The 25,497-nt window shown below is 42.5% G+C and overlaps 1 protein-coding gene across 5 annotated transcripts in view; it reads right to left on the bottom strand.

Moving 5' to 3' along the window:
* Usp40 (ubiquitin specific peptidase 40) overlaps positions 1 to 25,497 on the bottom strand; it is a 78,510-nt gene that overhangs the window by 11,171 nt on the left and 41,842 nt on the right. For 4 of the 5 annotated variants that reach the window (XM_013519861.1, XM_013519858.1, XM_013519859.1 and 1 more), the window contains 12 exons: positions 24,611 to 24,695; positions 22,963 to 23,033; positions 22,005 to 22,327; positions 18,444 to 18,567; positions 16,836 to 16,893; positions 10,979 to 11,032; positions 10,269 to 10,357; positions 8,362 to 8,448; positions 6,120 to 6,156; positions 4,387 to 4,451; positions 2,877 to 2,951; positions 1,258 to 1,381 (listed from right to left, as the gene is read on the bottom strand). In XM_013519861.1, coding sequence (XP_013375315.1) covers positions 1,258 to 1,381; positions 2,877 to 2,951; positions 4,387 to 4,451; positions 6,120 to 6,156; positions 8,362 to 8,448; positions 10,269 to 10,357; positions 10,979 to 11,032; positions 16,836 to 16,893; positions 18,444 to 18,567; positions 22,005 to 22,327; positions 22,963 to 23,033; positions 24,611 to 24,695 — 1,192 coding nt within the window. Of the gene's footprint in view, positions 1 to 562; positions 660 to 1,257; positions 1,382 to 2,876; positions 2,952 to 4,386; positions 4,452 to 6,119; positions 6,157 to 8,361; positions 8,449 to 10,268; positions 10,358 to 10,978; positions 11,033 to 16,835; positions 16,894 to 18,443; positions 18,568 to 22,004; positions 22,328 to 22,962; positions 23,034 to 24,610; positions 24,696 to 25,497 lie in introns of all 5 variants that reach the window. The other variant, XM_013519862.1, reaches the window with a different exon arrangement.

The following is a 25,497-nucleotide window of genomic DNA, read 5'->3' as shown; positions in this document are numbered from 1 at the left end:
CTAAGTCACTCAGCTCCTTGGCTAGCCTTAAACTTGGTCCTCCTTGCCTTAGCCTCCTGAGTAGCGGGGATAGAGGAGTGCACTGACACACCTGGCTGAGTGCTTCCTGTATCTCAGGAAAACTGGAGGCTGGTGTTATCTGTGAGATATTTTTCAGGAAACCCTAAGTAATGAAATACATTTCCAAATTCTTATGATATAGAAGTACCATCAAAAATGTATCTTTTTCTTACTCATGGTATAGAGAAGAAGCATACTGATTTAACAGGCCTTTAAAAAAAATCTGTGTTCAACTCTATATGTAATTATCACCTAAGTATTTTAGAATTAGTTAAGATGAATTGATGTAACCCAACTAAAATAACAAGAAAAATTTCATAGCTGATAACTTACTTTATCACTACTCTACATATACAGTCTTAACTTCTAACAATAACGATTTGAGTTATTTACATTAATTTTGTTACTGAGGTTTTTTAAAAGATAAAAAGACATACAGTACATGATAATATTTCAAGGTACTAAACAAGCTAAATAATTAAGGAATGATAAAAAAATGTACCTGAAGAACTGACCCTACTAAAAATGTATTCTCTTGGGGGTAGGTTGTGGCTCTGGTAACGCACTTGCCAGCACGCACGAGGCACTAGGCCTGATCTCTAGTACCACAAAACAAAACAAGGCAGTGTCAAAATAACTCTTTACAGGTACAAGAGAGACCCCAACTGAAAATGTGTTGTCCTTATAAGGAAGTGGAAGTCCGCTTTGTATAGGGGCAGCTCAACCCTTCGCTGGTGACTTCCGCCCACGGGTGTGTATGCTGCCTGTGAGTACTTCCTCTCAGAAGCCCACGTGGTGATACCCTGGCAGCAGTTCCTGGGGGTTGTGGTGGAGGCACAAACCCCAGGAGACGTGCAGATGTGGATCCAGGCCTGGTTTCTGCCCTTGCGCTCAGTGGCCTGGTGTGAAGCCTTGATGGGCTGACGCATGATAGTAAGGGGGCCTCAACTGCCCCGAGAGCTGACTCGTGCAAGGGTCTCTGAGAAAGTACCACGTATGGAGATAATAATGAAGATTAGCATCAGATATATAGCACTTCTGTAGAGGTTACAAAACACTGCATAGAAGCAGCTCGGTGCTACTGTCTCGCAATGACTCATAAATAAGTGAGTAAGGTTTTCACTGACATTTCAGCTGCCCTCAGAGCAGACACTGCTTTCCTGTGACGCGCCGGCTCCTGCGGTTGTTTGTCCTCACCTTGGGTGGAAGCAGCTCTCCAGCAGCTACTTTGAGCTGGGGTGCTGTGGGGCCGGTCTTCGCTCTCCCAGCGTCCCGGGGGACCTTGTGGCTGGTGCCACCAGATGGGCACCTTCAGGAAACCCTGCGGGACAGAGCGTTTGACTGCTGTGATGCACAGCGGTTAGGCGACTCTTCACTGTTGCTTCCACAGACAGAAATAGCTTGGTGACATAAAAGTCTTGAATTTATTATTTTTCTTCCTAAGATTTATCAACTGCCATACATTATACTTATTTATTTATTTATTTTTGTGGTACCAGGGATCGAACTCAGGACCTTGCGCTTGCCAGGCAGGTGCTTATGCCACTGAGCTATACCCCCAGCCCCACATTATACATGTTAAAATAAAAAATTTAAAATAATGAAAACCCGACTTTGGGATGACGGAGACTAAATGCTCTTTGCATGGAAGTGTCTTAGTAGATAAAAGGAACAAGCAGTACAAACAGTAACCAAGCATTTTCCTGAGCACACTACGCCACTATGTCCGACCAATCATAGAACAGCCTAGGATCTAAGTAGGATTCCTACATATGAACTGTCGGAAATGAACCCACTGCCTTTATAGATAATTTTGGTAGTTTTAGTTCAGTTTTCCCCTCCTCTTTTTATTAATAAGGAAATTCAAAAGATTGAGTAAGAGATAAATGAAGTTGTAGTTATCTGCTCAATTTCCAACAACAGAAAATAAGAAAATAAAAAATAACTACGTAAAATACTTTAAATATATACTTCAAGAAACACTACAGTATTTTATCAAAATGGTAAAGATTAACTAATATTCAACTTCATTTTAATTAAATACATGTACATCAAAACAACAAAATTCAATACGAAAGTAGTAATATGCATGCTTGCCTGGCAAGCAAGTTCGATTCCTGTTACCAAAAACCCCCAAACACCCTGCAGTAATGTCAGTGTTTATGAAAACAGTACAATGTGCTTTCCTGTTCAGTATTCTGCTGGCGGAACTACAAACTCTGTAGAGTGGATCCAGGCCTGGTTTCTGCCCTTGCGCTCACTGGCCTGGTGTGAAGCCTTGATGGGCTGACGCATGATAGTAAGGGGGCCTCAACTGCCCCGAGAGCTGACTCGTGCAAGGGTCTCTGAGAAAGTACCATGTATGGAGATAATAATGGCATTATATAAAGGCCATATGGATACGGCATTATATAAAATCAGGTCTTCAATATGTTCACACCTTTAGATTTAGTCGTTCTACCTTAGAAGGATTTATATTTTAAGTACTAATTGTAACAACAAAAAATTAAAATCAAACCAAACTTCCAACACTGGGAATACAGGTGAATTAAACAGTAGTAAATCATATGTCTGGATTTTATGCTGAGGTTAAAATGTTAAATATAAAAAAGGAAATAAAACTTTATATGTAATTGATTTCATTTTATTTCAAAATATTTATGAAAAGGAAACAGTTTTGACTGGTAGGATTTTGGGAAAGTTCTTCTTTTATGACTGTATTTCCACACTTTCCCATAATGAGAATATATCATCTTTGTAATCAGAAAACAGTAACTGTTACTTAACAAAATGTCTATTTGGAAGCAAAATCTTACCGGAGGAGGAAGTTCTCCTTCAATTAAAAGCAAAGTATCTCCAGAACATATCATAAGCTCTTTCAGGGTTGCATCCTGGGAACACAGAAATTCTTTTTTGTCACTTACGACTTCTGAAAGGAACAGACCATTGGATCTTTTTTTAACCCTATGCCTCTACTACCATGTCAAGAAATAAATAAATGAATAATCAGGCAGGTACCAAAGACAAAGGAAATAAGCTAAGATTGTAAGAGCAGGACAGAACTATGTATTAAGTTGTGGGTTATGAGCTGTATTGTTAGAGATCCGAGGCAAGGCAGCGAGATGAGAAATGATGGGACTGACTGGCAGATGAAATTCTAGTGATGCCTGAGAAGATGGACTGACTATGGAAAGCTAGAACAAAGAAGAGAAGGAACCGCTCGCGGAAAAAAGAGTAAGAGCAAGGGCAAGGGCAAGGGCAAGGGCAAGGGCTGACGACAGGCCAGGCTTGTTCGGGTGGAGCTGAGAGAGCGCAACAGTGAAAGAGGAAGAGCCAGACGGAGGGTAAGAGGAAGCAAAAGCAGGCTGGAGAGTGGGCACAGACCCAGGGACGTGGCCTAGAAATGAAGCGGCTGCTAGAAGATCACAGCGGCTGCTGCAAGCAGGACAGAGCCAAGGGGTGGCGCCTGGGTCAGGAAGGCCACTGCAGTCCTTTAGGGACGAGGCAGAAGAAGGCTCGGAGCAGGAAGCCAGCGGGGAAATGGTCAGGAAGAAGTGTCAGACCGATCAGGTCCTAAAGGCTGAGCTGGACTCGAAGAAGGAAGTCTAAGTAGGGTAAGCCGTGCTTTAGTTTGAGAAGACAGAGAGGAAAGAGAAGGCAAACCTGGGAAGAAAAGCCAGTGCTGAAGGCTGTGAATTAACTTTGAGATGAGCCACCTGATACTGATTTGGAACCTCCTCGTGAAGACAATGCGAAAGCCATGTGAATAAATATACCCTTCTGCATTTAAACTGCAGGTCCTGAAGACCCTCCAAAGTCCACCTCTTCCTCTGAGCAGTGAGATCAAGACCAGGAAGGGACAACTGACCACAGTGATCTAAGCTTTCTCACAAAGCATGGTCTTTGGACCAACCAGAAGCCTTAACTGGATTCCAGCTGTCCTGGGAAAAGTGTTCCTAAGACTCCCCTAAGCGTTTGGCTGGACCAGGAGTTTGCACCAGAGCTTGACTAAAGTGAGTTCTGCCATTATAAATTTACTAGGATATTCTGAGACTAAAATATGCAGGGCCCTGGCATGGTAAGACTCGTTTTTCAGCCCAGGCTGGCCCTGAACCCTCAGGGCTCCTGCCTCACCCTCCCAAGTGCTGGGATTAAGGCCTGTGCCACCATGCCTGGGTTCCTTCACAGACATTTTGTATCTTAAAAAAAGTAAAAGCTTTCTTTCTTTAGAATTTTTTCATATGAGTTGGGAGAGAGCAATCTTGTATGAAAATGTAAAATAAACTCAATCTTTTTAAAGAGTAAAATGTACAGAAATGATCTTACTTCTTCACATAAAGGCTCCCCCGCTTCATAGCACCAGTCCATCTTCCGTAAATGCCACGCACCTCCTGCCAAGGAATCAAACTCAGATGTGAAAACCCAGTGTGTTCTAAGGATTGTCAGGAACAATCCTTCTGGATAAATGAATACTAAGTGGGATTTTATCTGCTAATAGTTGTTGATTCGTTTTTGAAGTAAATTCTCTCTTCTACAGCATAAAAAGAATTATTCCCTCAGTTTGTCTAATTTGCTTTCTCTTCCACCAAGATCTTGTGAACAAAAACACCACCAGGTGCACATGTCATCCACTACTATAACACGGTATTTATTCTGTACCTTTATTATGTAAAGCGCACATACATATGTAGGTCATGTACCAGTGTACATGTACACGCAAGTATGCAATCCCTTCTGAAAGCATGATAAAGTTGAATTTATTTTACTTTTAGCTGAAAATACTGCTCAGACACTGTTAATGCGCATAGGCAAGTGACTCCCATTTGTGTGCCAGTTACACTAACCAAACTACAGCAGCGGTGCTCTGGAGGGAGTATTTTCGGGGGTGGCGTCGGGGACTGAGCCTAGGCCGCAGCGCTCAGCACTGCACCGGCCTCGAGCGTTTCAGTGACGCTGACCTGCGCGAGTGCCAATAAATGTCAAAGAGACCTGATCACGTGTCTGTTTCTCAATATACCTGCTACACTGGTGAAATGCGGCTCTTCTCATTTTTTTTTTTTTGAGTGAGGCAAAGGTTGAATGGAGGAAAACTTAGAAATTAAAAAAAAAAATAGTAATGTTTGTAGAAAGCACCCGACCCCGCTGCCTCGCTAGCAAAAACCTCTTACAGGCAGAGGAACAAACACAGATCTCATTCTCATCCCCATCAGCCAGTCTCTGAGTCCCCACATTTCCAGACATTCTTTAGTCTAATGTTCTAGTTTTAAACACAGTAAGATTGGCATCAATTTGAAAAACTAACTTAAGTCCCTTAAAACAATCAGCAGTGAATTAAAAGTGAAGCGTATGACTTTATAGAACCACAGGGAGGGTTCGGGGGAGCTGTCCTGAGAGTCACAACTCTTTGCAAGCTGTCTACCCGCTCTCAGCCTCAGTTTCCTCATCTGTACAAGGGGAGCAGGCAAAGTGATTGGGATTTCACTGTGACCCTGCATGACCACTGCTACAAGAGTGCTGTGTGTCCAGAGCATGTTAGCGTCCCTCCCGGATAGCAAAGCCGGGGGCAGCCACTTTAGTCAAATTTGAGAACAGTCAGGTGCTCTAATCAAAGAGGTAGGGCATCACAACAAGCTCACATGGAAAGCTCTTTTAAAAGATCCTAGGTTGATTTTTTTTCACCCTAGTACATTCCCTAGTCTATGCCACAAAAATATGGACACAAAACAGGATGCGGTGAAATTCTCAATGAGGTTAAAAGAAAAATGAAAGACTTAGATAATTCTGGGTAGTAAATCTTACCTTTATTCTTTTATACCTTTCCTAAACCCTAAGTTATCTTTACTTAGAACTAGTTTTCTTTTAGTTTGCAATTACGAACCATTAACTAAGAAAAATTAACAATTAAGAAAATTTATTATGCACATATAGAAATTTAAACTTTTTTCCTTCTCTAGTTTATAAATTTTTTTCTAAAACTCCAAAGTTTTCATTAGGTTTATAGATAATTGCTTTAAGTAAAGGATATGGACATACTGTATATCATCATGTAAATAACTTACTTGGCAGACCAGATTTCTCCAGCATTATCTTTAAACACTGCAAAAAAAATTATGCCAGTGTCAGTTTTGTTTCTGAGTTACAGCCCAAGGAGAAATACCCTTTCTGAATCTTGGCACTACGTGAGTCTGACTATACTGGCTCATTCTTGAACAGATAAAGACATGTAGAACTGAGAAGATCCACAAGTCAGTCCTCCTTCCTTGGAGCTGAGCGGGCCAATTTGGGCAGGGAAAGCAGTTTCTGGTGTTTGCAATGGGACTCAGGTCCAACTTTCATTCACTGCCTTCCAGCCTGAACCGTAACTTCCTTACTGTGAGGATTAACAGTGTACACTTGATCCAACGTGATTAATATGACTGACTTCACAGATACACAATAAACTCTGACTTCTGTAAAAGGAGATTAGCCTTTCCTTAAAAACTAGTCACATGATCCTCCCATGGTCACCACGGTGTTGAGTACTGCCAGCCTGGTTTGTCCACACCACCTGCCAACCTGTTCTCCCCTGGCTGTTAAGCAAATGGCAGTTACTAGATCATTTCACTTATAAATATTTAATATGCACCTCTGAAAGGTAAGAATTCTTTTTAAAAATATAACACTAAATGACATCTAAAAAAAGATTCCTTAAGATCAAGAAATACCCAACGTTCTAATATTCTGCTTCTGCTTCAATTATTACTACTTGAAGTTCTTTTAGTTTGAATCATGGTCCAAATAAATGGGTTATTTCTCATAAGCCTCTTTTAACCTTATAGGCTGACTCCCCCATCCCTGCCCAGATCCTGTAATGTATTTGTTGAAGAATAGTTTCCAATCTGGATTTTGTGGCTGAAAATCCATGGTAAACATCCTTCTATGTCTCTGTATCTCTTAAAAATTGGTAGTCAGACCAGTTTGGTTTTTTGTTTCTTTTGCAAGAAGGGTATTCTAGAACTTCTGTCGTATCTCAGGATTGCTCTTTCCTGGGTTGTTAGCGGTCTTTGAGATCACTGTCTTGATCCATTTTTCAGAAGCTGAAAACTTGGGATACCCTAAAATTCCTTCTTCTTTTATTCCTTCCTCTGAAAAACTGTGGTACCTTAAAACTCCTGGAAAACATCTACACAGGGAAAACTCATTATCTAGTTAACTACCCAGAAGTATAGTTTATCAAGGAAAAATAGGATAAATGTTTGATTCTCCTTTTCCCTTTATGATACTCTAGCATCCACTATAAATAACTAATGAATATTGCTGGGGGGCGGTATGAGGAACTTCCACATTTTATGTTTGTATTATATATGTATGGGGACAAAAGTATGTATGTATGTAGATAAGGAATGAGGGGTTCTCTCTTTCATCCACGCCTGCATATTTCAAAGCTGTCATACTTTTATTTATTATAGAATTTAAATTTGCGTTCTTCCTGTTGTTGAAACTCTTCCATCTTTGACTAGCGGGCTCCTCTGTCTCTGACGATTCCAACAGTGTTTGTTAGCTCCATGGCTTTCTGTGACAAGAACATATTTAGGCTCCTCTTACCCATTTCCTGACCTAGATATAGAAACTTTGTTCTAAGATGTCTTGGTTCCTTTCAGTACAAAATGGTACTTAGAAACCACACTCTGGGTCCTAGGGCTGCTTATTGCTATGAAGTTAATCGCTGTTTCTAAGCTGTGTCAGGGGGTAGAGCCAGAAAAAAAATTCTTTTAAGAGAAAAAAGTTGAAGCTCCTCAAGACTCTTCTTGATTCAAATTCAGGAGTACAGGTTTTTATTTAACCTCACTGATTTTGTCCTTGTCTCTCTGTTTTCCAATACTGAAAGTCCCAGTTCTTAGCAAGAGCAAGATCATATTTTATCACACACATGCATATGTACATTTATACCTCTGTGTGTGGGGTTATGGGTGCACATAAAGTAGAAACACCGGAAGTAAGTACATCAAAATGTTACACTGGTGGAATACTGAGGGGTTTAAATTTTTCCCTTTTAATCCATTTCTGCCTACTCCAAATTTCTAGAACAAGTACTACTGATAATCCCAACAGCAAAAGATCCGATAATCATAATCTTACTTAAGACTGCCAGTTGGTTTCCCAATTTTCAAGCTCCATAACTAGCCCTCTACTTGAGTATATACAATCCTTGGAAGTATATTACGTAAACCCTTGTCTTAGGACTTCAAGTGCTAGCACAGGTTACCCTGCTCACAACATCAAACACTCCCAGACCTCTAAACCAAATGGGAAATTACTTACGTCTCTCACAGACAGTGTTTCTTCTACTATGACCTCCATTTCTGTCCCAGGTTGGATGTCACTCCCCAGCGCGAAAAATAGGAACAGCTGAGAGCAAGACGGAAAATGCCGTTTAACCTCAGTTGTAAATTCTATGCTTTACTTCCTAGCAAGCAAAGCTAAGGATCCAGGAGCCATTAATAAAAACCTTGGGGCTGGGGGTGTAGCTCAGTGGTTAAGTGCTCACCCAGCGTATGTGAGGCCCTGGATTAATCCCTGGCACCGCAAAAACAAACAAAACAAAATCCCTCACATTATGTAAAAAGAACAGTACGTTGAGTAATTTAGTGTTATAATTTAAACAATAATCTCATCTACCGAGAAATTTAAATGGCCCCTCATCACTGTTTTGCCTCCTAGTAAACTACGGGTATCACAGGCACTGCTTCGTCTCCTACGATCTCCATCTCTGTCTCAGTCACTCTGCAAAGGAGTTTGCAATTACTACACACAGTAAGCACTGGTTTTTCTCAGAGTCACCTGGTTAGGATTTGATTTTCTGTTCACGGTGCCCACATTCTCAGGTGCCCAAGGAAAACAGAAACTGCTCTTTTGTCGATCAGTTCCCGAGGGCACTGTCTTCACCTTCCATCCCGGCCTTGTCATGTTTGTCCTCCTGCTAGCTTGTCACCCCGTTACTTGCTGGCGCTGAGGAGAGCGGATGAAAGGAGCAGGCCCTGGGAGACTAATGAAGCAGGTTGGGGCTGGGCCGGCGTCCGAGTGCCCCGACGCAGGGCACTCCTAGTAAGGGTGTCATTATGACCCTGAGCTGCAAACAAAGTCTGTCAGCTCGGCAGGGCTGCTGGCAAGGGCCAGTCTGGCTTTATTCATACCGAGAATGAGCCCTGATGAAGACAAGGGGAGAGGGAAGCTGCTACAAAACTATCATTACTGCAGAAAACAAGAGTGTCAAAAACCAACATGCTGTACTTCATTACATCTGCAATGCCAAGGGTTGTTACTCATACTTCTCTGTACCACTAAAGTAAAACAAGTCAACCAGCAATGCCAGCGATAACTGCAGGGTGCTACTGACTGTAAGATGCATCCTACCTTACAGACATTACAGTGTGAGAGAAATGGCTCACTTCAGAACTTGGGAAAGGCAGTGGCTGAAACCGGTCGTCACTCAACCTTAAAGACCCTCACCTTTTTTTTTAGACAGGCTCTGGCTATGTAGCCCAGGCTGGCCTCAAACTTGTGGTGATCCTCCTGCCTCAGTCTCCCAAGTGCTGGGGTTACACGTGTGTGCTACCATGCCCAGCTCAAACATCTCCCTTTTTATGGTTTATGTTGAGATGTCCCTGTAAAGTCTCAAGTAATCCTAGGCAGCACGTTTGGAAGGTGACTGGATCATAGGGACATAGCAGCAGACCTGCTGTTAGGAGGTGAGGCCTGGCTGCAAGAGGCAGGTCCCTCTGGGCGGGACCCAGGCGGGTGCATCTCCCTTCCCGGTTCCTCCCTCCACTCGCTCCGCTTCCTGCCTGCCATGAGGGGAGCACTTACTCCTCCGCCAGGCCCCTGTGCTATGCCATCCTGCCTTGGAGCCAGCTGACCATGGACTGGAACGTCGGCCAAAATAACCCTCGCCTCCTTTTAGTTGCAGGTGTTGGTTACTGTGTCCCAGGGACCTGGAAGTGACTAGTAGATACCCTTCACATTTTTACAGAGGAAGAACCCGGTGAGTATGCATCGGCATAGTATTTTTTAAACACAGAGAACTACGTGGATAAATTCCTAGTAGACCATTTTAAGGGGAAAAAAACCACTTTCAGAGAAAAGCAGCATTACTGGCACAGTTAGCGTGCTGCCTCCAGAGGTGAGACAGGGGTTACAGAGGCGGGCTTCTTGAAGGTGCCTTGCTGTACCTGAGACGAAGTTGGTGCCTTCCCGAGACACAGTCCCAGTGAGCTTCCCAGCTTCACTTCCGCTTCCTCCAAGGTGGAACTGTCCGGCACTACAAAATATTTTGATAATGTAATAAATGTTTGGAATTCCCATCTCCCTCAGCAAAATCACATCCTGAAGTCAGTCTTCGACATCAAGATCAAGAAGGAAAGGCTGAGGTGTAACTCAGAGGTAGAGTACGTGCTCAGTGTGGTGCAAGGCTGTGTTTGATCCCCAGCCCTGCCCTATGAGTAATACATTTTCATACCTTCCTCCCCAAGAAAAGAAAGGAAGAAAACTGTGTGCTGTATCTCATGTGTGCCGTGGTTAGGCGTCATTTTCAGTCTCTACACTCTACATTATTCTTGTGATCTGTGCAACTTAAAACGAAGAGCAACTCTGAATGGTCAAGACTCATACTTAATAAAAATGACTTGGACAAAGCTGTTGTTTACATGGATTAAAAGCCAGACAATGTTCCAACTCAATCCATGCATGAGGCTTGTTTCATATTTAAAAGTGTGACGGTGACTAAAATACCTGGATTAAAATATGTCCTATAAGTCAGATTATAAAAGTAATTTAAGAATGTTAGGCCCTGGATGCCATTATTTAAGGTTTAAAAAAGAAGTTAAAAAAGATGGATGGCATGGGTGTATAGCAGCTTTTAGAAACTACTGAAAAGACTGACCTGGACGAAGAAGCTTCCCGTTTCTATCAAGAGGTCTCAAACAGCTGTTCTCAACTGTAAGCAAAAAGCAGCGGGTTAGGGGAAAAAACGAAACTAAAGAGAGGCACGCTACTGTGTTCAGCAGGAAGCTACGATAGGCCAGACAACCCAAATCAAGGAAAAAACCTTCCAACAACTGAAACCAAACCTTTCAACTCTGGGCAGTCCTCACTCTGCACGGCAGTGCCGGACTGTACAAATATGAGTGGAAAAAATATGACTGTGAAAAGCAATCATAATTTTCAGTGGAGAAATCATAATTGGTTCACGACTTCAGAGCATTTTTGTCAAAACATTTAAAAACTGTTGTTTAAACAAGTACTGGGGAAAGAAAAAGAAACTAGTAAAATTAGTATCTGCACATTTACTTAAAACACCAGAAACCGAGCACTGAAATGTTTACGTCTCGGTAAAACACACCTCAAGAGCACTGTAAGCAGGGCTGGCTACTTCTCGCCGAACAGCTGATGCTACAAGCCGGGCATCTTTCCCACTGGCTAGCAAGCGGTCATTCTCCTGAGTTCAAATCACCGTGCAGCACTTTCTGTTCTGTACTTTCAATGTCACTGAGCTCCTGCAGTGCAAAGGCTTCTGGCTGCGTTGCTTTTGCTAGGCTCACTCCATCCTTATTGCAACCACCTTCCTCACCGCGGTCGCCAAGTTCCCCTTCATTAAGTTCCTCAACGGTACATCAGTGTCCACGTTCTCAGGGGCAGCTGCTTTTTGGACAACTCTATACTTTTATTTCCTTGAGGGCTTTCTTTTTTGCTGGCTACCTCCCTCCTTCCATTATCCATCAGGCAAAGTCTCAGGGGGGGTATCTGGGAGAAAAGCAGGCAACACAGCAACATGCTCCGCTGCCTATGTGCTGAAGGGCCTGACAGGGAGGGACCCATCGGCAGTAAACTTGTTAGTGTGGCTGCACGGGCTGCGGGACACGCGTGTGCTTTGTGCAGGAACCAATTTATTCCAGAGCGTCAACACAGCACAGCTGCTGGAACTTCTACCACCCTGCCAGGGGACTAAACTACAGTAACTGAAATTCATAGCATAACTCTGCAAGCAGGCTACCTAATTTTTAAATATGCTGAAAGATTTTATACTCAGTAAAATGGATTAGGGCCAGTGTGTGCTATTTTTGAAGACACAGATTCCTACTTCTGTGGAAAAAACACACTAGGCTTTCAGTCCAAACAGAATTCTTAGAAAGCAGGAGAGGAATGGAGCAGGGGTGAGTGGGACGGGGATGCTGAGCCTTCTGAATGGCCAAGAATGGCCTGGACCTAGAAGGTCTCAACTCCATCAGACCACAGCGGATCTCTGACTCCTGAGTTATACTGTTCCACAGCAATATGAAGCTAGCATGTAATTCCAATACAAAATTTCTCGTGAACCGAGATAGTTCCCCAGTTTAGAAAAGTGCATTTTAAATACTGTGTCCTTAAAATCCTTTTGCTTTTAGCTGGGCATGGTGACACGCGCCTGGGACAGGAGGGTCACTTGAGCCCAGGAGTTCAAGGTAAGTCTAGGCAACACAGCAAGATCCCATGATAAAAAGACAAAAACGTTAAAAAATGTTTCCTTCAGCATACACTTCCTGTGTATCTTCCGTGCGTCAGGCAAGGTGCTAGAAGCTGTGGGACAGTGGCGAGCGCAGCAGCTGCGGCTGTGCCCCACAGGCCTAACCCGACGGGAGGGGCAGACGTTCAAGGCACAAATAAAAGCGCAGCGAGAGCAGAAAGGACTGTGAAAGAGAAGTACAGGTGCTGAATGTGAAACACAGCAGCCGAGGCCGTGGTCAGGATGAGAGAAAAGCACCATGTCAGCTGAGACCAAAGCAACGGCTGAAGTCTGGAGATAAAGAGTGAAGGGAAAGAAGTTCAAAGAGAAACCACAGCACCGAGAGGCCTAGGGGTAGGGCCTGCGCCTTCAGAAGCTCACACGTGCAGCCTGCGAGGTGTGCTGAGTGGTACGCGTGGAGGGAATGAAGCCGTAGGTAGGCCAGGACTGGGCTATGCCGGCTCCTGCATGCGAGGAGAGAGCCCATGCACTTCGGAAAAGCACTAAAGAGCCCGAACAGAGGTGTGACACGGCGCAGCTCCCATGTATTTAAGAGGATTTCTTGCCATATACGAAGGATGGCTCGGGAGGAAGTCAGAGTGGAAAAAGGCGAGGGCCATTATTATGGGGCAAGATAACGAAGCACTCATTTTGAGACAGGGTCTTGTCATTAGTATAGGCTGGGCTTGAACTCACTGTGTAGCTCAGGCTGGCCTTGAACTTGCCAAGGTATAATTTACTTGTAATAAAACACATCCAGTTTAAGTATGTAGATAGGTTCATAAAGACACGAACATTCATTAACACCAGCAAACTGACGAAGTGTATCACACCTCAAGAATTCCCTCTGGCCACTCTGCAGCCAACGTCTCACTGCCCTCCACGCTGATCTGCCTTCTGTAATTACAGGTTCAATTTTCCGTCTCTAAAGCCACACGTATGGAATCATACACCCTGTCCTTCTTTGTGCCCACTCTCTTTCCCTTGGCATAATGACTCTGAGATTCATTCACGTTTTACGTACAGCAGAACTTATTTCAGAGGTGAACAGCAGCCCACTGACTGGCTACACAATTTGTCCATCCATTCATCTGCTCGTGGACATGTGAATTAATAGTTTTTGGTTATGACCACTTATGCCTCTCTAAGTGAATGTCTTAGTTTTTCTTTCTTTTTTTTTTTAAGTTTTAATTTTTCTTCAATAAACGTCTTGGCGTAGAACTGGCAAGTGAACGTTTAGGTTTATAAAAAACAAGCTAACTTTTCCAAAGGGACTCACAATTTTATACTCATTCCAGCAATACAAGGGAATTCCAAGTTGCTCTACATGTTTGCTAACATGTTGTTTTGTCAGTATTTTGAATTTTAACTGTTCCCTTGCATGTTGAATGGTGTGTCGTTATGACTCTAATCTGTTAGGATTTCTTTTTTTTTGTACCTGGAATCGAACTCAGGACCTTGCGCTTGCCAGGCAGGCGCTTATGCCACCGAGCTATATCCCCGGCCCAATGCCTCTAATCTGATGGCTAATAGCACTCAGCGTCTTTCACTTATTGGTCATTGATAAACAGATCTTACTTTGTGAATGCTGGTTTAATTTTCCAATTCAAATTTCTTCCTTTGCTTATGGTGCTTGGGACTGAATCCAGGTTCTCACAATGCTAGGCGCATGATCTAACTGCAACCCTCACAGGTATTTTAAAAATATACTCTGTATGCAAATCCACTGTCAAATTTATAAATATCTTCCCCTGGTTTGTAGTTTGGGTTTTCAGACACCTTTCAAAGAGTACAAATTTTAAATTCTGATGTTGTCTAATTAATTTGTTTCTCTCAGAGTTTGGGTTAAGTCCTCTTTAAAAAAAAAAAATCCTTCATAGTAAATTTATAAACATTTTCTTTCAGAAATTTTGCAGTTTTAGGATTTAACATTTCATTCTACGTTCATTTTAAGTTACTATTTTATATCATGTGAGGTACAGGTAGAGGTTCCTTTTGGCACATATGGATATCCAAATGGTCTGCCTCTATTTGTTGAAAATACTGCTTTCCTACAGAAAGACCTTGGCACTTTTGTGGAAAGTCAACTGACTATTTTGTATCCATCCCTGTATTTTTGGCCTGGTTCTGCTCTAAATATTTTAGGCTTCACTAGCCACATATGATCTCTGTTGTACGTTCTTCTTTACTTTTTAATTTCTGTGGTGCTGCAATTGATCCCAGGGCCTCACACATGCTACACAAACACGTATCACAGAGCCACATCCCCGGACTCTAAAAATGCAAACCCTATTCTTTGTTCACTGGTTACATAAAAGCAAGTTGTAGGCCAGAGTTCTCTGACCTCTGCATTCTACGTCTATCCATACACCAAAATACCCTGTCTAGAATAAGTCCTGAAATCAGATAGTGTAATTCTCCCAACTTTTGTTCATATCCTCAAAATTGTTATGGCTACCTTAGGTTCTTTACTGTTCTATATGCATTTTAGAATCGGGTTATCAACTTCTAAAATAACAAAATTGCTAGCACTTTCCATGAGAACGCATTTCATCTATAAATCAAGTTAGGGAGAACTGTGCCCCTAACAGCATTCTGACTCATGGACATGGCACACTGCTATACTCACTCAGGCCCTTGGTTTCTCACTGCCTGTTCTCTACTATTCCGAGCACACACCTTGCACGCATTTTATTAAATAGACCCCTACTACTTGATACCATAAATGTTTTCTTAATTTTGTTGTGCGTTTTTTCTTGCCGGTAGATAAAAATACAATGGATTTCTGCATATTGATTTTGAATTCCTGCTAAATGTAAACAAGAGATACCAATTCACATTCACAGAATGGCTATAATAAAAGGACAATAAACATACTGATAAGGATGTGGAGAAACTGCAACCCTGACACACTGCTAATAGGAATATAAATGGTTCAGCTGCTCTGGAATTTATAGTTTCTTATGAAGTTAAATATGAATTTGTCTTTATGACCCAGTGATTCCAATTCTGTATATATGTACCCAAAAGAACTGAAAACGTTATCTATACAAAGACATGCAAATATTTATAGCAGCATTACTTCAAAAGTGGAAATGATGTCTATCAACTAGTAAAACAAAATGATGTATGATATAGCCATACAATTGAATACTAGGTTAACAATAAAAAATAATAAATTTGATAAATGCTAAATAGTAAACTTCAAAAATGGTATGTAAATAGCATAAAAGAAGCCAGCACAAAACACTATATATTGCATTGTCATATTTATATTAGATGTCCAGAAAATCAAGTTATAGACAGGAGACTAATCAGTGTCAGGTGCTCAGAATACAAAGGGGTACAAGGGATCTTTCTGGGGAGATGGAAATGTTCTAAAGCTGGACTGTGGTACTGATGTACAACTCTATACATTTACTGAAAATCACTGAATTATACGTGAGTGAATTTTATGTAATATAAATTATATCTTCATAAAGCTGGTAAAGAAAACTAATGCTGGGTGAATAGTGACTTTATAGAATGTTAGTATGATAGACTTTATGTAAATGTAAATGTACACACACATACGGTTATGTGTAAGTATAATATATAGGGTAACCTGGACACACGCATTAGGTTAACGGTTATGACCCAGTAAAAGAATGCAGCCAGCCTGCAGTTAGGGGTCTGGGCGGGACCTCTTGGAGTAACTCCAAAGGTGAGTCTGAGTCACGTTTACTTAAGTGGGTTTTTATGGACAGGTTGGGGGCGTTAGTGGGATGGGCTTAGGTGGAAGAAGGCAAGGCCAAGTGTGAGACTGGAGGAGCGAGAACAGTTGAGTATGCGGCCACAGCCACGGCCAATGCTGTGGTTGCGCCGTGACCCAGCAGGTGCGGCAGGTGTGCCACGTCCTAGCAGAGCAGGCGGGGAGGGAACTACAGGATGCGGGAGGAGACTGTGACGGTTTTCAGAGCTTAGGCAGCTGCTCCAGGAACTTGGGTAGCTGGGACAAACAAGAGTGAGACCTACCAACACGGACTAGATACACTCCCAAATTCACAGACTGGCTGCATGGCAGGGAGCAGGTGGAAGTAAGGAAACATTTATAATGTTTCAACAAAAACAAGCACATGACAAAATGTTGATATTTGTCCATTTTGGGTGGTAGGTAGATGAGATTCTCCTCAATTATTTTGTAATTTCCTACATGTCTTTCATTGGAAAACCAAGACTAAATTAAGCCCCAAACCAAAAAGCAAATGTAAATGATTACCTATTTCCTTCATTAATTTTAATTCCTCTATGGCTTTAATTCGAATATCAAACACCACCTAAAATAGAGAAATAAACTAATGACTGTGTATAAGTTGAACGGGAAGAGATGAGAATGAAGACTGTCAGTGTGTACACATATAGATCATCCGGGATATTAATTATCTGACGCGGGTTTCTGCCTACTTGAAAAAGCGCCCATCCCTGAAACTCTCCTATAAAGGCAACAGCAAAAGCTGAAAATAGATTTTAACAGTTACGTTTCTATCAAATTGATGTTAACTGGGACAAAAAGGGCATCTATAGTAAAGTAACTACAAGTAATCACATTCCTCTACCTTAGGGGCATAGACTTGGGGCCAAGAAGCATAAATAACATAAAAACCCTTAAGACCAATCCAAGAACACTACAGTTTCTATTTAAATTATTCTAAACTGTCTTCTTTTCAAAGCTGAACTTAGGCCAGTTTCTCCTAGAGTATGAAACGCTGAGCACTGAGGGCTAACACTGTGAGAAGTCATCCACTCCGTCCTCCCAGCGGTCTCCCGCGTGATGCCGAGAGCGTGGACTGCATCCTGCAGCCTCCGTCAGGGTCGGGCCGTCTCCTGAGCTCACACTGTCCTTTCTCCTGTCCTGGCAAACATGACCCACCTCAACAAATTACAATGTTGATTTAAAAGAAAACAGCACTCTAGTAAATTTGTCAACAACACTCTCATCACTTGTTACAGGAAAAAAAGGCAACTTAATATATTGGGAACATTTAACTATAAGAAGATGTTTCCTGAGATACTGTTTAAGGAAATCAGTATCACAGTCTTCAAATGGAAAACTAGAGGTATCTCTTTAAAAGCAGCTGGCTTCAGACAGAGCACAGAATATAGTTTGGAGCAATTTAAGATAAACCTAAAAATCAAAAACAACACAAAAATAACAAACACACATATATGTACACATATGTACACCCATTTAAAAATAATACAGAAGCCAGGTGTGGTGGCGCATGCCTGTAATCCCAGCACTCGGGAGGCTGAAGCAGGAGGATCATTGTGAGTCCAAGATATGCCTGAGCTCAAGGCCATCTTGAACTGTATAGCAAGACCCTGTCTCACACATATATGTACACATATGTATACCCATTTAAAAATAATACAGAAGCCAGGTGTGGTGGCGCACGCCTGTAACCCCAGCACTCGGGAGGCTGAGGCAGGAGGATCATTGTGAGTCCAAGACATGCCTGAGCATGTAGCTGGGAACAAACAAGACCCTGTCTCAAAAAGCAAAAAAACTCTCCCCAAAACCCTCCCAAATAAACCAAAAAAGACCCATGAAAATAGCATTTTACATTTATCAAAGTCAGAAAAGTCTATGAACTAAATAGGTAACTGCCACATTCTCATTCTAGGCTTTGGAGTTTAAAAAAAAAAGTGGCTAATAGTTTTTTGAAGTAGGCCAAGGACTGATAAAAAATAACTAAATGTTAGGAAGTTTATTTTCCTGAGAGTCAGAAGTCTGTTGACACGAATGTTCCTGAAGGGTAACGTGCTGCTTTCTAAATAAAAATTCTGTCGATTTAGAAACGTTAGCTGAATATTAAGGCCTACTCACCGTATTAACAGTTGCTGATATTTTAACTTGCTTCTCTTCAGGTTCTAACTGGCACAAATTTCTAACTTCGAGCCAGTCACTCTCACTCACACCAGTGATCCATTTCCCACCTTGAGGCAGCAGACTGCAGGTAAAAAGACATTTTAAAATGCTTGTTTAGAGAGCTTGCCTAGGAGGTATGAGGCTCTGGTTTGATTCCCAGCATTATGAACAACTAAAATAAAACAAAAGTGTCTTCACAAGGCGCAAGGCAGGAGGCCATGTAAAGAAACTTTTGTGGATCAGAAAATCAATCCTTTTTCTTAGGCACCATTTCCGAAACTCTGTGTCCCATAAAGTAACTAACGGGAGGTGGCTATATCCTACTGCACCATCTCTATGAAGCAGCTGTCTTTGTAGGGGAAGGTCAGGCCAGTAGTCCATAGAGTTTATATTCAGGACACCAAGTAGGTTTTGACTTCTGTGAATAATTTGCTGCCACGGTTTTCAAGGAGAAGTGCTGTACCTAAGGAACCAGCTGTTGGCTTCTACCTGCACAGGGGAATTCCCATGGGAGCTTTCAACAAAGAACCAGGGCCTTGTGGCTGTGGTGGCACATACCTACAGTCCCAGAATCTGGGAGGCTGAGGCAGGAAGATCACCTCAAGTTCAAGGCCAGCCTGTACTATATAGTGAGACCTGTCTTAAAAAAAATTCCCCCAAAACAAGAGTTCCAGGGCCCACCTCTCAGGATTCAGATTTAGTTTTGTAACAGGCAAGCCATGTACAGTTCTACAGACTGTACCCAAGTGCCACATCTAAGGGGTGTCACATGCATCATTTACATCATAGACTTGTATTTCCGTTAAAGAGTTTTATGTTAGCAGTTGGCTGTAGAGTATCTTTTTTAGGATTTTTATATCTTCTTGATTCAGCTTTGGTAATTTGTATGTATCTAGGAATCTGGCCATTTCTTCTGCATTTTCCATCTTGTTAGAATACAAATTCTCAAGGTAGGTGTAAATGAGCTTCTGGATTTCTGCAGGGTCTGTTGTGATTTCACCCTTTTCGTTCCTACTTCCATGGGTTTGAGTCTTTTCTTCCCCTTTTTTGATAAGGTTGGCTAAGGATTTGTTGATTTTATTTTATCTTCCAAAGAACTGACCTTTCAATTCATTGATTCTTTGTATTGTTATCTTAGTCTCCAATGCATTAATTTCTGCTCTGATCTGTACAATTTCCAAAGCTCATATGGGCTTGGTCTGCTCTTTTTTTCTAGAAGTCTGAGGTTCAACATTAAGTTGTTTATTTGTGCTTGCTCTGTTTTCCTGACATGGGTATTCACACCTATAAATGTCCCTCTCAGGACTGCTTTCATCGTGTCCCATATGTTCCAATATGTTGTACTATCATTATCATTTAATTGTAGAAACTGTATAATTTCTTCTTTAATTTCATCGGTGACCCACTGGTTATTCAGGAGGGTGCTATTTAATTTCCATGTGTTTATGAAGTTCTCGTGATTTCTTTTTCTGACTTCCAATTTCATTGCCCTATAGTCTGACAGTATGCACGGGATAATTTCAACTCCTTTGCGTTTACTTAAGTGTGCTCCATGAGCTGGCATGTGGTCTGGGAGAAGTGAGAAGTGAATCCGTCAGGGCCTGGGTTTTTCTTCATTGGTAGGTTTTTAATTTCATCGTTGATTTCACTGATTGAGATTGGTTTAATTAGTATTTCTTTATCTTCTTGAGACAGCAGAGTATCTTTTCTAACAAAATCTTCCCACAGACAGAGAAGCCCTGTAGAGCAGGTGACTTCTTCCTAATTCACACAGTGGCACTGACTAGGCTAGTGGCAGTCCTTTCTGGGAGTGATGATCATAGCCCTGAGACTCATCCTACTCTTGGTCAGGCTCTCCATGCTGGGAGCCCACTTTAAGGTACAATCTTAAACATAATCAAGTTGTAAGCACAGGTGTGCCCTGAAGATCACCTCTGTGGAAACTGGATGATGAAGAGGCTCACTGAAACGGTGAGCACTGCTACGTGCAAACGTTCAGGAAGCACATAATTCTCTTAGTCCCCGAAACTCTGTGAAGTCGGCCCTAGTCGCTGTCCCCATTTTGCAGAAATAACGGAACAGAGAGAGATGAAACAACTGCCCAAGGCTACGCTGTCAGTAAGCAGCAAAGTTGCGAGCCAGTCCGGACAGCTGGTTCCCAAGTCCCTGCCCTTTCCTACTGCCTCATCCTGCCTCACGCAGTCAGGGTCAACTGATTATTGCGCAGCCTCAGGCGAGGCGCAGTCTACAAACACGGGAGGCAGGGAAGCAGGACACAACTATTCACCGACAAAGCAATCATTACGCTTAGAAAGATAAAAACCTTCAAAACAACAATTCCATTTAGAAGAAAAGGAAAGCCACCGATGCTACAGTGATCACTACTGCATGGAAATGGGCTGTGCTTGGGGCCTCTTCTGTCTTCACTTCTTTATTTTCCACATCCTAAAAAGTACAGCTGACCTTTCATAAAAGAATATAAAATAAACTTCACTATAAACAAGAAGGAGAAACACATGTCTGCAAAACACGTGCGAGAAACCCAGTCCCCAAGGGCGCTGCTCACTGTCCCGACACTGAATCACCACACGAGAGCTGACACCCAAGGGCACTTGAAGTACCGGTCAGGCAGGGATGCAACGCTCACTACGTTCACTACGACAGTGTGGGAGAGCGGTGTGGGTCACAACTGCGGGGAGGGACAGCACGTCTGAGCCCTAAATGTGACCTCAGGATTCCAGGGGTGGTTACCTAAGTAGCTGCCTTATTTGGGCAGCTGGGAGGCTCTCAGGAGCCATACAAGGGATTATAAGGAAAAACTGTATTGCTTTGTGGGTCTCTTTTAATAAAATATCCAGAACAACTTAACCATGATCTTAATGACTTCTTCATGAAGAATTTCACGAATTTCCTTCGTGAAAATATACCTTGAGTTTTATAATTCGTTCTAATCAGAATTCACATGATAGGATTTTGCTTCATAACCAACTACTTTAGACTGTATCTTGTCTGTAAAACCAAGAGGGCCTGCCTGGCAAGCCCACAGTTGTGAGTTTTGGTTCCTGGTACCAAAAAACAAAACAACAACAACAACAAAATCCAGGATACCTATATTATTTTGTTACCACATTTATTAAAAAAAAAAAAATCACTTTTTAATATTTTTTTCTAAGTTGCAGAGTCTAAAACAGTATTCAGAATATAAACATTTAACTCTTACTATTACAAACAGCCTGCTACAAGAGCTGGGCGTGGTGGTGCACGCCTGTAATCCCAGCACTCGGGAGGCTGAGGCAGGAGGATCATTACAAGTTCAAGACCAGCCTGGGCTACAAAATGAGCTCAAGGCTGGCCTGAACTGCATAGTGAGACTGTGTCTCAAAAACACAAAAAACAAAACAAAACAAAAAACAGCCTGCTTCAACATGCATGCTGGAGGTTTGCCACCACTGTCCTAGATGGTATTGTATTGAAATAACTTAAAACAAAGTTTCCCCTTTCCTCTTTTTAGTGAGTTACCTGTTATCATCACTGTAAGCGTCCTGAACTAAAAGTGAGCTTCCGTCCCTGAGACCATGCTCTCTGAAGGTCCTCTGCATGCTTTCCCGGGGAATAGGGGTCCAGCTCTCTTCCCCTGCAGACCGGGCACTGTGGGTGAGGATGACGCCTGCTGGGATGGCCAACGAGGTGAGCACGGCGCCCACTTCCGCATTGGCTGGAAAGACATGCGGAGACTCTACCACCTGCCCACGCCGTCTGCCATCACCATCTGTCTCCAGATGAAGAACATGCAACAGCAGGGGCTCACAGTCAACACCAGTCGGAATCTGGACACCGCCAACCTGCAACAATATTCAGACAATCACCAGTGTGATTGGCATTCGCCAAATTAACATGATAGCATAGTGAAAGACTGCCCCGGTAGAATAACCTTCATTTCTTCCAAAAACAATAAAAATGTCTTGATTGACTTTCATGTATCAGAAGAATAACTTTTGATTTCTTTTGAAAGTTTTTCTTTTCTTTCTCAGGAGAGAAATCTGGATGGGATGCAGTGATTTATGAATCATCTGGGTGGTAACAAGGCCTTGGAAACACTGAAGGACCTGGGACAGGCACAGCGGGGCTGAGAAGCTGCTCCTCACCCCCATGAGACTGAGAGCTCACTCTGCCCCTCTAAGGGCCTCCACTGTACACCTCAGCAGACCGGCAGTCACGCCCTTGAGTCCTTGTAACAGCCTGGTGCTGCAACTCACACCAGGAATGCGACCATCCCACCTCTGCCCAGCAGAGACACTGCCTGGCATGATGAAGCTCTCAACAGCTCTCTTTAACATATGACTACCTGGACTAAAATGCATGGAGCATTTCGGCAGCTTTCTAACATTAAATTGCCTTCACATACATGGCCAAAACTTCATGCAATGACTTAAAAAAACCTAAAATTATGATATTTCTTCATAATTTGTTTCTTTACCTCCACTCCATTCCAAACAAAGATATCTTCCCCATCAGCAATTCCAACTTCACACAATGTCAGCTCATTTCCTAGGAGGATGAAATCAACAGTGAGATCATTCATCATGATCACCAGGAACACTTCAGCTGAAGACAGAGCTGGGATAGTCAAGTTTTTTATTTTATTATCATTTGACATCTTTTTTTAAAATTTTATTTTCTGTTTTTTGAGATAGGGTCTCATTGTGCAGTTCAGGCTGGCCTTGAACACACAGTGATCCTCCTGCCTCAGCTTCCTAAGTGTTGGAATTACAGGTGTGCATCACCATGCCGGACATTGTTTTTACTTTTACTTTAAAAGCTCAGGTAGTTTGTGAGCATGGTAGCAGGTAGTCAGTACAAAGGCCAATCTTAATCAAAGCACATGCCAACTGTGATAGGTACCACACGGTTCAGCTTCTCCCACGAGCCAGCTCCATGACTCTGTATGTGTCAATCCTCTAAGCTCAGTTCCCTCATTTATAAAACGGGGATAGAAGAATGTTGTAAAACTCAAATGAGATAAATTAGCATAGAACAGTTATCACAGTATTTGGCATAGGGAAGTCCAAAATAAATGTTACTAATGTGTTAAGGCTTATAACTAGATGTCCCTCCAAACCCACACGCACTGTTAGGTGGGGTTTTGGGGAGTGACTAGATCATGAGTGTGTGATACTGGATTAGTCCACAGATGGGCTTAGCATCGTGCTGGGTGTGGATAATGGATTTATCATCTGGGTGATAGAGTGAGAAGACCCTCCCTGGGTATGGGTGGTATGGGTGGTGTGGGTGGCACCAACCAACAGGCTTATAGTTTGGACTGAATAAAAAGGGAAAGAAGGAAGGCTTATTGCTTCCTGCTTGCCCAGCCATGGGCTGTTTCTCTCCTGCCATGCTCCTCTGTCATGGAACCAGCAGACTACGGACTAAATGCCCTACAAATTATGAGCTAAACGAAGCCTTTTTTCCTTTAACTTGTGGGTGTTGGATATTCTGTTCCAGCCAACCAGTAAATAATTAAGACACAGTGTAGCTGTTATCATTTTGAAATTTAAAGGAAAGAAGTACTTATTCTAAAAGTACTTTCCTGTGTTACAAAATCTGAAGCTGAGAGTTGGCAGAAAGTCAAGCTGCACAGACAAGACTCAAATGGCTTTCAGATCGTTCTGCTCAACAGTTGGTGATAATATAAAATTACTTTTAAAAAGGTAGCCCTAGTTTCAGAAAATATAAAACATTTCCATGATAGGAAGATTTCACATATTATGTAGGTTGGATATATTATAAATGGGATAAATTACTTCGTTTTGAAAAACTGGCAACATAATGATAAGCTATGTGGATAAGAAGTAGCAGTAGGTGGCACAAGGACTGGCCATGAGAAAACCACGGGTGAGCTCCCTCAAAATACAAATTCTTTTCCTTTTTTTTGGTCTTTTTGAGACAGGGTCTCGCTATGCACTTCAGGCTGGCCTTGAGCTCACTTTGTAGTCCAGGCTGGCCTCGAACTAGCAATGATCTTCCTGCCTCAGCCTCCTGAGTGCTGGGATTACAGGTGTGCGCCCCCATGGCTGGCCCAAAATATGAATTCTTAAACTGAGTTGCTGTGTTCACATTGCTCTTACCATGAAGTGCCTGGTAAACATGAAGTCCTGCTGGAACACGCTTTGCAACACTGAGAACCATGTCTCCTTCCCAAAATTCTAACAGCTGAGGAGAATGCAACAAAGAGAACAATGAAAAATAACATGAGTACCATGATTTCAGGTTGAACAACAACAGCAGTGTGCCGATCTATACAGGGAGAAAGCAAATGAGTACTCCCATCCCTACCAGTACCAAACAGGTGGAAATGCGACACTACTCTTGTGAAACTAGTGACATCCGAAGATGGTGATCTCATGTACTAATGGCTGAAGACTGGCATTCACACCTACACGGTTCTCCTCAGATCAGGTGAAGGCCCCTGTTAGTAGAACGCAGACTGCTCAGCAGGCCAGCAAGGGAGTTTCTGCCCTGAGCGCCACACTTACCTGTTCCCTGGGCACTGCTCAGGGAAGTGCAGCACCAGCTCCAGTGCACACCAGCATCCGAGTTACCCCTGAAAGGAGGACCTCCTGTGCAGATTTGAAAGCGGTATAGCCACGTGTGTAACAGCTTGCCAGGTCTGTTCTCCAAGGCTGTAGATCTAAGACCTGGAGGACTGTGCGAACCTCACCACAGCAGCCTTACTCAGAAAGGGGGTGACTATCCAGTGCTTATTTATTTATTTTTCTCTTTTTTCCACTAGAGTTTAATAACACAAGGTATTCCTCTTACGAAGAAATTCCTTATTTAAAAGGGAATCAAAGCTGGGCATAGTGGCACACACCTGTATCCCAGCACTCTGGAAAGCTGAGGTAGGAAGATTCCAAGTTCAAGCCCAGCTTGGCTAACTTAGTGAGACCTTGTCTCAAAATAAAAAATGCACTGGGGATGTAACTTAATATGAGAGCCCTGGATTCAACCCACA

Source organism: Chinchilla lanigera, unplaced genomic scaffold, assembly GCF_000276665.1.
Source record: "Chinchilla lanigera isolate Chin_1 unplaced genomic scaffold, ChiLan1.0 scaffold00052, whole genome shotgun sequence".
In the NCBI taxonomy this organism is placed as follows: domain Eukaryota; kingdom Metazoa; phylum Chordata; class Mammalia; order Rodentia; family Chinchillidae; genus Chinchilla; species Chinchilla lanigera.
This window is presented reverse-complemented; position numbering and strand designations above follow the sequence as displayed.